Source organism: Bos grunniens, chromosome 11, assembly GCF_055505025.1.
Source record: "Bos grunniens cultivar Pamir isolate PY7600 chromosome 11, Bosgru_T2T1.0, whole genome shotgun sequence".
Classification (NCBI taxonomy): domain Eukaryota; kingdom Metazoa; phylum Chordata; class Mammalia; order Artiodactyla; family Bovidae; genus Bos; species Bos grunniens.
In genome coordinates, this window is record NC_141175.1 from 88,465,194 (window position 1) to 88,480,603 (window position 15,410).

A 15,410-nucleotide genomic window follows, 5' to 3' on the forward strand; every position below is an offset into this window, starting at 1 on the left:
TCTTAGTACCATACTCTGTGGTGATCAGTTGCTTAAGTCTCTCCTTAGGAAGGAGTGCAGTCTTTGCGAGGACTCACTCACATTGTTTCCCCAGCATTGCACCTAATTTGTCAATACACATTTGTTAAATTGAAACTTCACAATGAAGAGGATGGAATGTCAGAGGATTTGGATTTGTGCTTTGAATTATTGTTCTGTCAGGGATTTTTTGGGGCGGGGGCCAGTCTTCTGCTTCTATCAAGTAGATTCACAGGTCGTTGAATTTCAGTGGCTGTTTACAGGAGTACAAGAACAGGTTGAAGTGCACCAGCTGTCTCTACATTAGTAATTTAAGAGATTAAACTAATTTAGTAGTGGTTGTCATCTGGAGTTATCTCACATTGTAAAGACATTAGTGTTTGCCTGCCTAGAGTGGATGTTCTTCCTGCTTCGGAATCCAGTGTTTGTCAATTACAAGTCATGTGTAAGGTTTCTTATTCAAAGCCTAGGCCTGAGAAGATGGGAGTGTATACAGTATCTTTTCTGTTGTCCATGTTGCACGGAACTGTTGAGAGTTCTAGTGTATTGCTGGCACCACCAGCAAAAATGTATTGGGTTGTCCAAAGAGTTTATCAGGGTTTTCTGTAAGACACATTCTTTGACCAACCCGATATAATTGCTTCAGTCTATCCCAAAGAAGTTTATTCTGAAAGCTTCTGAGATATTAGTAATCGGTGACTCCATTGTAAAAAGAATCATACTACCCTAATTTATTGCTTTTGGTGTTGGAGAGGTAACTGCTTAAGGATGAGGAGGAGCTAGGGCTTGGATGATAGATAATCTTTTTTGTGTGTATTTTTCTTTCACAGATGCATTGCTCCATCTGTCTGTATGACTCACTTAGCTTGTATTATGACTATCAGTCAATCTATTTTATTTCTCTTTTACATGCAAAAATGCCCAGTATTAGTTTTTCATTTAATCTTGACCAAAACTGACTTTAAGAAACATTTATTTTTATTTAGACAGCTACTATTAGATTATTCTGAAGTTTTCTAGTTTATACAGGCAATAAAGCCTAGAAGAAATTGTTCTGGCATAACTACTTGAATTTGGTGCTCTTTAAATAACAAGGACCTGTGTTTCTGTTGTTGTTCCTTTTTAATTTGGAATTAAAAAAATTTACATTTCCTAAGATAATTTAGCCCAGGGATTAGCAAAGCAAACTATTGGCTGAGGGCCAAATCAACCCTCTGCCAGTTTTATTAATAAAGTTTTATTGGAACACACCTATGTTCTTTCATTTACATGTGGTCTATGACTTCGTTGGTGTTATAAGTAGAGAGTTGAATAGTTGTAACAGAGTCTGTGTGGGCTGCAAATCCAAAAATATCTACTATCTAGCCCTTTATGGAAAAGTTTGCCAACCCCTGATTTAGACTAAAATTTGATAAAATTAAAAATTAGAAGAAAAAAAAGTAAGCTCCTTTTAAGTGAGTTTGTGTAGATAAAAGATCACTGTGTTGTGACTAAAATTTACTATAAAACATAGCCCTATTTTATTCTCAGAGTGTGTTGAATTATTCCTTTTCTCAGGGCCCCTCCAGCAGCCTAAGTTATGCCCACAGATGGTGATACTGTCCATCTCCAAGTCACTTGGCATGGGTCCCCACCTAATAACAGACCTGTGTGCTGTATCAGATTCCCAGGTGTTGTTCAGTCGTTCAGTCGTGTCTGACTCTGTGACCCCAGGGACCGCAGCACACCAGGCTTCCCTGTCCTTCTCTGTTTCTCAGAGTTTGCTCAAACTCATGTCTGTTGAGTCGGTGATGCCATCCAACCATCTCATCCTCTGTCGTCCCCTTCTCCTCCTGCCCTCAATCTTTCCCAGCATCAGGGTCTTTTCCAGTGAGTCGGCTTTTCACATCAGGTGGCCAAAATATTGGAGCTTCAGCTTCAGCATCAGTCCTTCCAATGAATATTCAGGGTTGATTTTCCTTTAAGATTGACTGGGTTGATCCCAGTTTCCCATTAACTAAATGAAGAGAGCCAGCAGGTAAACCAGTTGTCTCCAGACTGGGGGACAAATGAAAAAAAACAGAAAACAAACTGACAGTTCGTTGAACATACTGTATTTATACACAGTGATAAAAGATAGTTTAAACAGAGTAGTAGAGAAGGTGGGAAAGGGCTGTTTCTGTTCCTTTTCTAAATAGTGGTAGTTGAGAGGATAAAGTCAGCTCTATACACATACTTGAATGTAAATATTAACACATTTTCAACAATAGTTTGTTGATGATATTTTATAGTACTTTGCATTTATATATTGCAAAGAATATTCCTAAAAATTAGCATTAGGCATAAAATGGAAGGTCATTATAGGGTGGAGAGAAACTTAGTCATGCATGTTTATTATTTTAATAATTCACACCTATGAATTAAAAATTACTTTAGATATGGAACAAATTTGTATTTTGGTGGTACCTGGTGGCTTAGCTGGTAAAGAATCTGCCTGCAATGTGGGAGGCCTGGGTTTGATCCCTGGGTTGGGAAGATCCCCTGGAGAAAGGAACTGCTACCCATTCTAGTATTCTGGCCTGGAGAATTCCATGGACTGTATAGCCTATGGGGTCACAAAGAATCGGACACAACTAAGCGACTTTCACTTTCACTTTATTGCCTAGAGAAATGTTATCTAGAGATAGTTTTTGCTATCTTACTATTATGTACTGTTTGTTTTCTGCAGTGGTTTTTTGGTATCTGACTGTAATAGTGAACTTTCATGATTTAGCAGTTACTGTAGTAAAAATCAGGAGTCTATTCGTTTTTATTTTAAACTTTTTATTTTGTATTGGAGTATCAGATCAGACCAGTCACTCAGTCGTGTCCGACTCTTTGCGACCCCATGAATTGCAGCACGCCAGGCCTCCCTGTCCATCACCAACTCCCGGAGTTCACTGAGACTCAGGTCCATCGAGTCGGTGATGCCATCCAGCCATCTCATCCTCTGTTGTGATAGTTTCAGGTGAACTGTGAAGGGATTCAGTCATACATATACATGTTTCCATTCTCCCCCAGGTTCCTCCCTTATCCAGGCTGCCATAGGAAATTGAGCAGAGTTCCCTGAGCTATACAATAGGTCTTTGTTGGTTATCCATTTTTTAAAATACAGCAGTGTGTACATGTCCATCTTAAACTTCCTAACTGTCCCTTCCCCCTATCCTTTGCCCTGGCAAGCATAAGCTTGTTCTGTGGGTCTGATTTCTGTTTTGTAAGTAAGTTCATTTATATAAATGTGATCCAAAAGGATATATGAATCCCAGTGCGTGTGAACGAAGTCATTTCTAAATGTCAGTATGACACTCCTGGTCCATCCATGTTGTTGCAAATGGCATTATTTCATTCTTTTTAATGGCTGAGCAACATCCCATTGTACTACATCTTCTTTATCCATTCCTCTGTTGCTGGACATTTACATTGCTCACATGCCCTGGCTATTGTAAACAGTGCTGCAGTGAACATTGAGGTGTGTATATCCTTTTGAATCATGTATTTCTCAGGATTCTGCTCTTGACCCCTTTATGTCTTGGAGAGGTTTATAATTGTTAACATAATACAAATTCAAGTAAAAGCCATAATATGCCAGGAACCTCTGAACTTACTGTATATTTAGAGTATCCAGAAGTATTAGAAAAGAGTTCATAAATCTGCCAGGGTTATTTTACTCTAACTTAGTAGCTTTGAAAATGCTTGCCAATACTTAATTACCATATTAAGATTAAATTAAATAAAAGTTTTAAAAGATCTTCAAATACAAGCAATTAAATTGCTGCTAGTCCATTTACTCCTATTCATATCCCATCTTTCTGCTTTGAGAGTGAATTTATAAAATAGTAGTTCAGTATTTAAGATCTGTTTAAATATTTACCTGCTTTGGTGTAACTCATTTTCTAACTTGGATCTTTAAAAAATTATTTTTGGGTAGAGTTTGCATTTATAACTGATATATAATCACATTAAAATTATTTGATTTGAGGAAGTGTCAAAACAAGCAAGATCAATTTTTACATCTTAGGTAATAGCTCACTAATCATTTGAATATTTTTACTTTTTTTTTTTTTTCAACATTTAACTGTTGCTTTCAATTCTATGCTTTTCTCATCTTTTGTATTTTGATTATTTTGAGAATTTGAACTAAAAAATTAACCACTGTTCTTTACTGTAAATTAATATTTGAAAATCATGTCACTTAAACTATTACAAATGATGTGATTTATAAAGAACAGTAATTATGTTTGAATTTCACTTTCTTCTGAACTTTGAGTACAAAGAATATTAATGGAGTTAGAGCATGGATTAGAATAAGAGTCAGAAATAGGTGAAAAGCATTTCCTAATTGCTTCTCCCAAACTTTTTTCCTGTTATTGAGCTTTGATATTTAGATTTTTAAGGCTTTCCTGATAGAGGTCTGTGCCACTGGGTGTCACGTGAGGTGTCAGCTTAAGAGAAAAGCTAGGAAAATTTGGTAGCGGGAATAGTCTGACTTTCCTGACCTCTAGGTTAGTTTGGTTTTTCTCTGTCTTGGATCCTGCTTTCTGTGAAATGAGTTAAGCTGATGATATACTGTGCAGAGAATGAGCTGATTTAAGACTCTGGAAAAGAATTAACAGACCACAATGCTGTATCTGATTCCGTGTTGCTTTTCAGTTTATGTGGTGTTGTCTAGCTGTTTTTCTTGTTCAGAAAGACCTTGAGTTACCTGAAAGTGTTACTTGTTTCTGTTCAAGTTTTCTGGCTGACTCAGTCCCAGACAGTAGTATCTTTCTTTGTGTTGTCTTCAGTCCTTTTTAAGCTGGAGACTATAATCAGGGTGGTTATTTCTGTTGCTATTTTATTTATATGAGGATAACTTGAAATACTCTTGTTTACTGTTTGGGAGAAAAGTAGAAAGAAAGTAGAAATGTATGGTTATTTCTCTTTGGGAGTTTTTTCCCATATGTTGTTCTAGCCCCCCCCCCCCACTTTTTTTTTCTAAATTGTTCTAGCCTTTAAAGGGGAATACAGCCCAAACATTTTTTGAACATTTATATTTGCTGAACACGCTAAGTGCTTCCCATGAACTATTGTATTTAATCCTCACAACAACCCTGTAAAGCAGATATTATTGCTGTGCTGTGTTGTGCTTAGTCATGGCGGACTCTTTTGTGACTCCGTGGACTGTGGCCCGCTAGGCTTCTCTGTCCACGGGATTCTCCAGGCAAGAATACTGGAGTGGGTTACTGTTTCCTCTTTCAGGGGATCTTCCCAGACCCAGGGATCAAACCCATGTCTCTAGCATTGCAGATGGATTCTTTACCGCTTGAGCCATATTGCTGCCATTTCTTAAATGGGTAAACGAAAGCTCAACAGAGGACTTGGCTCACAGAACCAGTGTGCACTGGAGTGCAGATGAACAGACTGTACAGAGGTGGGGGACCTGTGGCTCTGGGTTCTCCAGTTCTGAGCTGTGTGGGGTGATGTGGATGGGCCTGGAGGGCTTGGCTCATTTCTTTGTCTTTTAGATTTTTACAGATTTTTTTTTTTAACCTTCTATATCTTGTTTACACTTTGTTGCTCCTGTTTTTGTCTGAGAAAAATTTCCAGAGAATGACTGACTTTGAAACTTTAGTATATACTCATGCCAAGGAAGGAAGCAGTCATGAGGCAGTCGTGAGTATTCTCAGTATAAACCATGTGACCAAGGCCCTGAACTCGGTAAACCCCTTCTCCTGTCCTTGCCTTGTTACTTTGGCACTTTGTCAGCAGTGAGGGGAACAATAAAGTGAATACTGTAACGCTTAATCATTTTCCTGCTTATAAATGGGCTCCCATCAAAATTTCCATCCTGAGAAGGGCATTTTACAGAGCTATTTACACCTTCATTAAGATGTGGTGGATCGATTACAAAATAATTTTAGACTCACAGAACCTTCACCAGCACTTCATTTTGAATTTGAAAGTTTGGGTCCTTCCAATCTAGAAATGGTGGATTACATGGAGGCATTTTTGACATCTTAACACTGCTGTTGTTTATTTTAATTAAATTGTAACAGCCCTTTATTGAATGTCCTTTGTTTCACCAAACATTTGTAACCTTGAGACTTACTTTTGTCATACTTTGACATGGCTCTTGCACTTTCATCTGAGAAATGTTCAACAGAGAAATGCCTCTCTTCTTCCCTCTTTTCATTTCTCTTCCTCCTTCCTTCCATTTCTCTCCTCCTCCCTCTTCCTACTTATAAAATTTAAGCACAGAGAAAGTCTTCTCACCGGCCCAGTTAAGTACCATAAGTACCTAATAACACTGCATCTGCTCTTAAGCATATAAATGCAGTGTTCCTAAATGAGGTGATGTTTTACTCAAAAGTAAATTTAATCTGCCTCTGAGGTCTTATCTTTTTCAAAATTCATTTTGCCTTCCAAGAGAGTGTATTGTTTTTGGAATTTATTGGGCAGCCGTAAAGCAGAATCTATTGTGCGCTCTGTGGGGGCTCTTGCCCTTTTCCTTCTTGTCTTACCAGTAGTCTCTCCAGTCTTGTTCATTAATCTTCTTCTACTTGCTACTCTTTCATTATCCTAGGGATTTCAGATTTCTTAGTCACTCCACTGTTTTACAAACCATGTCAACACGATGATTTTATCTCATTGATCTCACATTGACCTCTCAGGCTCTTCAGTGGACTTTGCCAGAACTCCACCGTTCACTCCTTTGACAAATAACCTTATATCTTGTAATATCTTCTTTCTTCTATTCGCCTTTAGATTACTTTTGCCTTTTAACTTGTTTAAAAAAAAGTTTCTCTCCTGCTAGAAATCCAGAGGCCCCCTGCTATGGTTATCCGAGGCTCTAAGACTGGTCTTAGGTGTTGCGTCTTCGGCTTAGCAGACGTTTATAAATGCTTGCCATGACACAGGCGCGGGACATATCATGGGAATAGAGAACCTAAAGACCTAGTATTTATCTCCAAAATGTACTCGTGTCTGCAGAAGAATAAGGAAGCCACTGGAGTTGGTGGCTCTGAACGTGTCATCTGGCTGGGCAGTCTGTCACTGCGGAGTGCTTACGTCATGGCCTTATGTCTTTTAGTCTCGTACTGTTCGGTGTCCGTGCGTATGTGCATATGCGTGGCTTTGACTTGCCTTCTTAAAAAATCATGTATCTTCTTGGAAGTTACAAATAAGACCTTTAAAAATGACATCTTTAATCCTCCGCTTCACAGATGAGGAGACAGGCCTTTGTAGGCTCAGGGACTGCTGTCATGTCACACAATTAGTGGCAAAGCTGGGCAAGAGCCTGATATCTGATTTCTAGTCCAACATTTTTCTATCCAAGAACACTGTTGAAAAATTTTCTGATTCCAAATACTTTTGACTAAGGTGTGATTCCTGGTTTATTTAAAAAAAAATAAAATCTGGAAGTATTTCACTGGTGATCGCTGAAAATTTTGCAGTTGAAGCCAGTGACGGTCCACCAGGTGCCCCCTGCATGCGTGAGGATGGCTTTGTGCTTTGTGGGCATGAAGGTGTCTCTGATATTGTTTCTGTCCTTAAAGACTGTGAGATGGAGTGATTTATGAAAACTTGACCCAAACTTTCTTTTTTCTTTCTGCGCTCTTTCTTCTTTAGATCTTGTGCCTCATCCTCACTTTTTAAAAAAATCACTTTTTTTCTTTTATTGAGAAATAAAGGCCACACATTGCTGTGTAAGGCTGAGGTATACAGCGTGAAGGTTTGGTGTATGTATGTGGTGAAATGATTACCATAATAAGATTAGCTAGCATCTGTCTTCTCATATAGATACAGTGAAAGGAAAGAAAAGAGACAAGAGGTTTCCATTTTTGCAGGATTCACTCTCACGTGCCCTGTGAGAGTGTTAGGTAGAACCGCCGTGTTGTGCGTTCCCTCGCTAGTGCTTTCGTCTCACAGCTGGAAGCTTATACCTGTTGACCACTTTCCTCCAGTCCCCTCTCCCCTCACCCTCCATCTCTGGTAATCACAGGTCTGATCTCTTTTTTTCTATGAGTTCAGGTTTTTATTTTAAGATTCCTCTATGGTGAGATCATATAGTATTTGTCTTAGAGAAAGACTGACTTCACTTAGCATAATTCCTTCAAGGTTCATCTGAGTGGCAAATAAATTTTTATCTTTTCATTTAGGGCTATTAGACAAACATATATTGATCTCTTAATTATGTGTCAGGCATGGGTATTAAGGATGCAGAGTGAACCCTTTCGTCTAGGGGCATGCTGCCTGTGTGCTGGGGATCTACTGACAAACCATCCAAGGCACACGCAGTGGTTCTCAGCCAGGCCCCCCAGGAGACATCAGGCAAGTCTGAAAACGTTGGCAGAGTCACAGCTTGGGGGGATGGGGGGTGGTGTCCTGGGCATCCTGCTGAGTAGAGGCCAGAGATGCCACTCAGCATCCTACAGCCCACAGGACTGCTGTCTCGGCAGAGAATCACCCATCTGACCCTAGCGTCAGCAGTGTCAAGGTTGAGAAACCCAGGGATAGGTGCTAATTGCTATGTTCAAAACAGCTTCCGTGTCTTTAGTGGCTTCTCTGCCTGGTACTGCCCGGTGGTGGAGGCGTACTTTATTGTCACTCGTAGTTTGGTTTAGAGGTCTGAATTGAGTCCTGAGGACAGGTAAGGCAAGGAGGGACAGGCACACCGAGCAGAGGGGGTGGTATGGACAGCCCCCTGGAGGAGGTGACAGGAGCCCCTGGGGAACTGAAGGTTGTTGTTCATTGTGGCTACAAGTTGAGGGAGGTAAATCAAGAAAAAGAGGGTGAGGAATAGCAAAGTGGAAGCCAGAGAATGGAGGGCTTTGAATGCTACACTATAGCATTTGGCCCTTATTTAAAGGCTGCAAGAAACCCAGGACAGGTTTTAAGTTGCTGGTTACATGTTCAGATTTGTCTCTTGGAACGTTAAATTTGGTGTTTCAATGAGCATTGATTGGAAGGAGACAGCTAGAGCTACGGAATTGATTTGGGGGCTCTTGCTATCATCGAGTAAGAAATGAGTCAAGGAAGTGACAGCGATGGGAGAATAGTTGAATTGTACAGATCTTAAGGGGCTCGAATCTGTCGGGACACTGGGGAAGGGAGGAACCAGAGTCGGGTTGTTGATTTCTGCCTTGCGGTGGCATAGACACAGACATGCAGGTCTCTTCAACAGGAACTGCAACAGGCAGAGCCCTTGGGGGATGTCTGTCCTTCCCGTTGGCTCTGGATGGTGCAGCCGCTTGGGGTACAAAGAGTGAGCCTCCCATTCCAGCATCTCCAGCACACATGGATGGAGAGAGGACAGGGCCAGTGCAGTAACACCTTCTTATGGAAGGAAGGGAGAATGGAAACACTCAGTAGCCACAGTTTCACATCCTGCTGGAGAGGATAACAGGACGCCTTTTGGTTTTGCTTTGAGAGGCTCTCCTCTCCATTGTCCTTTGTAGCTCATCTGGGTGGGTGTATAATTCATGTCTCAGCTCACACGTCACCTCCTAGGAGAACTTTTCTCTGCATTCTCAGTGTAAAGTAGGCATCCAGTTTTTAATTGTTGTAGCTATTGGCAGGGTGTGCATTATCTGTCGTCATCTGGTTCCTTTACTTCTGTTAACTTTTCCTGCTCCTCTTAGCCTGGAATGTCAGGTCACAAGGGTACAAAGGACCTTGTCTGATGTGTTCACTTTGAATCCTTAATACGTGGAATAATATGTGGCTCCGTATATTTTTTGAAAGATTGAGTAAATGAAGGAGAGAGGTGTAGAATGCTGAGGGAAAAATAGGCTTTTAGTAAAAACATTTTTTGGTGAGGGAGAGGAAGATGAATTTGGTCTTGGGTATGACACGTTTTTTTGGAATGTTTAAGTAGAGATGTCCAATAGGCCACTAAACATAAACCCAGGAAGGAGATTATAATAAAGGCAGCTAGTGTTTCTCAAGGCCTTCCTTTGTGCCAGACTGTGTTCTAAGCACTTGGTATAGTGGAGTGGTGGATCTCCAGAGGCAGAAGTTGAAGTGGGAAAAGCAGAGTGTGCATGAGAAGAAAGACAGGGACACAGTTCTGGGGAGATACCAGTATGTAAGAGGTGAGCAGAGAAAGAGGCTTCTCACAGAAGAAGCAACCCAGAGGCAGCGGGACCCTGGGAGAGTGTGGTATCTAGAAATCCAGGGAAGGAGGAGGAGAAATTACTGAATGTCTCCAAGAGATCTAAAGGGTGTCCGCAGCCTTCAGCATCAGAGCAATGATGCTGGGAAGAGTTGTTTCTGGAAACCCCAGGGAAAGAGAGGTTGAGGGTTTGAGAATTTAAAGGTGGTAATGGTGGGAGTCCACCTACTCATGGAGGAGACACTGGAAACTCCAGTTCAGTCCCTGGGTCAGGAAGATCCCCTGGAGAAGGGAATGACAACCCACTCCAGTATTCTTGCCTGCAGAGTCCCATGGGCAGAGGAGCCTGGTGGGCTGCAGTCCACGGGGTCGCAAAGGGTCCGACACAGCTGAGCAGGCATGCGCAGCAGTGGGAAAGGGCTCGCAGAGACGTGGAGTTTGAACATGCAGTCGGGGGAGACATTTGTTACTCAGTGGTTCCTGGGGAGGTGAGGGTTGATGGCAGCTGGAGGTGGGGAGGCGTATCTTTCAGACAGTTTCTTTTTACTTCCCCGAATGTTCTGATTTTTCTTGTTCTGTCATTTTCCCAGTGGAGCCTTACTGGCTGCAATGTTGCCTGCTTGGTCAGGGTCTGCTGGGGCCTAACTGCCCATAGTTACTGACTCAGCTGCCACCAGCCACGAGGGCAAGGGTTCTACAGGGAGTTCCTTTACTATAAACTTCTTTGGGCAAGATCACCTGTTATTTTTGTATTTTTTTAAGTTACTCTGACTTCACGTGGTTGCACTTTCATTCACTTTCACTCAACCTGGTTGCAGGAAAGCCATCTTTCATAGATAACGCAGGCTGTTGGCAGTTGAAATGGCTCAGTAATATCCAAAACTGGACATTTAATAGATTTAACTTTGTTTAAGAATTTAAAAATTTGCATAAACTAACTCCCCCCTTCCCCTCCTACCTAGGGATGGAAATTAGGTTTCCAATTGGAAAAGTAAAGACTGTGTTTTTATTTTTAAATTTCATTTATTTCTTTATTTTGGGCTGTGTTGGGTTTTTGTTGCTGCACGCAGGCTTTCTCTAGTTGCGAAGAGCAGTTTTCTCATCCTGATGGCTTCTCTTGTTGCAGAGCATGGGCTCTGGGGCGTGCAGGCTTAGTTGTCTTGTGGTATGTGAAATCTTAGTCCAAGGGCCAGAGATCGAACTCATGTTGCCTGCCTTGGCAGGTGTATTCTTAACCACTGGACCCCCAGGGAAGTCCCAAGATAGTGTTTTTAGAATGCTCTGTTTAAATGTGAAGTATACCTTAGTTTTCTGGTACATTGATTCTAAAATGTTTTGCTTGAGGTTTTCTGAATTTCTCTCTGACTTTAACATGCCTGTAGGTAGTAGAGTGAAGTAATATAGAAAATTAAGTATTTTTTCTCTTTGTTGCTTTTGAAAGGAACATTTGAACATGTCTACATTTGATAGACATAATTTATTTGAAAAGAGTTTTATCATAGATGCTGGGTCCTAAGAAGTCCTTTCTTTTGATAATCTGTTTAAAAAAATGTGAACAAATTATATGATAGTGTGAGAAATCTACAGACATGATTATCTGGAGGTGTTAATACTAACCTTCCCTGATAGCTTAGTTGGTAAAGAATCCGCCTGCAATGCGGGAGAACCCTGTTCAATTCCTGGGTCAGGAAGATCCGCTGGGTAAGGGATAGGCTACCCACTCCAGTATTCTTGGGCTTCCTTTGTGGCACAGCTGGTAAAGAATCTGCCTGCAATGGGGGAGACCTGGGTTTGATTCCTGGGTTGGGAAGATTCCCTGGAGAAGGGAACGGCTACCTGCTCCAGCATTCTGGCCTGGAGAATTCCATGGATTATATAGTCCATGGGGTTGCAAAGAGTCAGACACGACTGAGCGCCTTTCACTTTAATACTAACCTAATTCATCAAATGGAGAAGGCAATGGCACCCCACTCCAGTACTCTTGCCTGGAAATCCCATGGACGGAGGAGCCTGGTAGGCTGCAGTCCATGGGGTCACAAAGAGTCAGACACGACTGAGAGACTTCACTTTCACTTTTCACTTTCATGCATTGGAGAAGGAAATGGCAACCCACTCCAGTGTTCTTGCCTGGAGAATCCCAGGGACGGGGGAGCCTGTTGGGCTGCCGTCTATGGGGTCACACAGAGTTGGAAACGACTGAAGTGACTTAGCAGCTTAGCAGCAATTCATCAAAAGGAAGAGTTAATGCTGCCAGCAAAGTTAACAGTATGTTTAGTGGGGGTATCTTAACCAGACATTTGATTCTTACTGAGACAAAGTGAAGTGTAGAGATCCTGGAAGGACAGGGTTAGAGGAGAGATGTAGTTGGACAAACTCACATGAAGTACTTGGATTTTCAGAAGCACCATCGAGTATGTGATTGATACAAAGGCATTGAGCTTCTTCAAAGATGAAACCTTTTGGTATTTCTCAGCTTTTTGTTGTGTGGACTTCTTTATACTCTTAAAATTCACTGAAGACTCCAAAGACCTTTTGTTTATAAAGATTATATTGCTTTTTACTGTATTAGAAGTTAAAACTGAAAAATTTAACATATTAACTCATTTAAAAATACCAATAAGGGGAGCTCAACTGGGTGCTTTGTGATGACCTACAGGGGTGGGGTGGGAATTGGGGAGTGGAGGGAGGTCCATTAGGAGGGGATATGTGTATATACATAGCTGACTTTTAAAAATCCATGTAAAAAACCAACAGGAAAATGGGGAAAATACAAATAAGAAAATTACTCACGCTTATGTAAATAGCTTATTTTTTATGAGAAATAACTATGTAAAAAGATTAAGAAAAATGGCACAGCTATGCGTTTTTTCCAGTCTCAATACCTGACTTAATTGAAGACAGCTAGATTCTCAAATCTGCTTCTGCATCTAGTCTGTCATTTTAAATATTGTACTTTAAATCATGAGAGAGTGAGAGTAAGAATTATATCTGAGTATATATATTATACTTAGTATATATATCTTAGTATTTTCTAAGAAAATAATTTTGAGCTCTTTGACTCCTGAAAGGGTTTCAGGCTTCCTGGGATAGAGGTGGGTTTGGCCCTGGACCATGCCTTAGGAATCACTGAGCTACACTTTGCGTTTCTTGAGGGTAGAGACCATTGCCTTGGTTCCCTTTTTTTCTGGTCCGTAGGGCCTAGTAAAATATTCTTTATGTTGACACCTCAGATGTATTTACTGACACAACTCACCCCCATAAAATTCCAGGGGAAGGAAGCATCCGGTGAATCAGGACTGAGCTTCCGCTTCAGAATGCCTTTCTCCTTGATTAGTCATGCTGTAAGAGGATCCATCACAGTCCTTTAACTCAGCAGCCACAGAGGTGCCCCGGACTCTTTCCACCGTCTGACGAGTTTGTAGACTGGGTTACACATCAAGATGAGTAGTGTAGGGAAACAGTGTTCCCTTTCCCGCACAGCAGGTTCTAGGAAGTCTTGGAGTTGCTGGGAGAAAGAAGCGAGAATTGTTTTCTAGAAACAGAATGGAAAAGTCGGTGGAAATCTTAGGGGGCTGTGCTGGCACGTGGGATCCACTCTGCTCTCCAGGAAGAGAGAGCATATGCGTTCCTCCAGTTCGCATTTTCTGCACCAAGGCAGTGGCAGGTGGCTTGCAGAGTGAGTGGGAAGCCATAACCAATGCTCTGAGTAACAGCGTTTCCATTTGCCAAATGTTATGTTACTCTTCTCCAGGCCTATAGTAGAAATATGCAAACTTAGACTGAAAATATGCATACTGTTAGTGTTAAGTTTTCAGACTTTTGAAAAAATATAGGTAAACAATATCAAAAGGTATCTTTCAAGTCATGTGGCAAATTTTGCATCAAACAAATACCTGTACAACTTACAGAGTTTGTATTGGAGCAGATTTACTGATCAGCTACTTCAGGACATATCTTCACACATATAGTAGCATAAACACGGTTGTTTTTGCATTTGACTTGCAAAGATGAAAGCAGAAGCATTTTAAAAAAGCGTGATTTTGTTTGCTTTATCTGAATGAGTTGGTGGCGTTTTCTAACTGCTTGCCTCTCGGGCGCATAAGTCATCGTGGGACGTTCTTACTAATAGTCTCTGAACTTCTTTCCCTGTCCTTTTCTTCCGGGCCGTTTATCGCTGCCTTTAGCGCTTCAGCATGGAAGGGATCTCAAATGTCATTCAGAATGGCCTCCGCCACACCTTTGGAAATTCAGGTGGAGAGAAACAGGTGCTCAGTTATCCTTATTTTCTCATTCTCTGCTTTTTCATTCGCTGTGTAAGTTAAGGTCCTGAAAGCTGGCAGTCTTACTAATTTACTAAGACTATTGCTTAAACGAGAGAAATGAAAGTTCATTATATTTACAGCCTTGATAAAGCATAGTATTTCCCTTTAGGAAAAAGCATTTTTCAAATTGGACAATAAATGCATTCTTAATACATGTTTTAGAGCTCTATTTTTCACTCTTACTTTTAAACAGATATGAATGTATTGATTTAATGAATTGCATGCATAGAATATATAGTTGTGAAAATAACTAAACTAGAATATGCTACTGTAATTCTGAACGTTTAAGAAACAAGATCTCTTTTGATATTTGGCAAAACTAATACAATTATGTAAAGTTTAAAAATAAAATTAAAAAAAAAAAAAAAGAAACAAGATCTCATCAGCGGGGAAGGAAAGCCAGATGTTGGTATCATTTAGACTATAGTTCTAGGTCAAACTGTCTAGAATTTACCTACTTTAAATGAAATTCATTTGTTTTTAAGATGTATCATGTGGCCAGTCAACTCCATTGTCCCCTGAATGAGGCATGAGAGATTATTAGTATAAAATCACCCATGGATATAAATATATAGTAAAATGTGTAATGTTATTTATAGTGTTAGTTATATTAACTTTTTTTTTTTAATATAATGACTTAAGGAATGACATGAGCATAGGAAACACATCTATATTGAGTGTGCTTAGTATTACCTTTCACAATTGAAACCTTCACATTAAAAAGAAAACTTCTTTACTTCATAAGTGAAGATTGGGAAAGTCTGCGGAGTGTATATAGCTCGTAGGCAGTTTATCAGAGTAAGGCATTTGAGCCTAGGCTTTTACCGCAGATAGTTCTGCTTTGCTCAAGAAGAGAAATAACTGCTTTGCTCAAGAAGAGAAATAACCAACTTTAAATAATTCTTCACACTGGCATTTGCAACTCAGAAGTGGGCTCCATTAAGGGACGGTTGATTTCT

General features: G+C 40.5%; 1 protein-coding gene across 8 annotated transcripts in view; it reads left to right on the forward strand.

Moving 5' to 3' along the window:
- Positions 1–15,410, forward strand: part of FEZ2 (fasciculation and elongation protein zeta 2) — a 45,158-nt gene that overhangs the window by 19,962 nt on the left and 9,786 nt on the right. For 4 of the 8 annotated variants that reach the window (XM_086327471.1, XM_086327469.1, XM_086327472.1 and 1 more), the window contains one exon: positions 14,314–14,394. The exons of the other annotated variants lie outside the window; for them this stretch is intronic. In XM_086327471.1, coding sequence (XP_086183597.1) covers positions 14,314–14,394 — 81 coding nt within the window. The remainder of the gene's footprint in view (positions 1–14,313; positions 14,395–15,410) is intronic. 8 annotated transcript variants of the gene reach the window in all.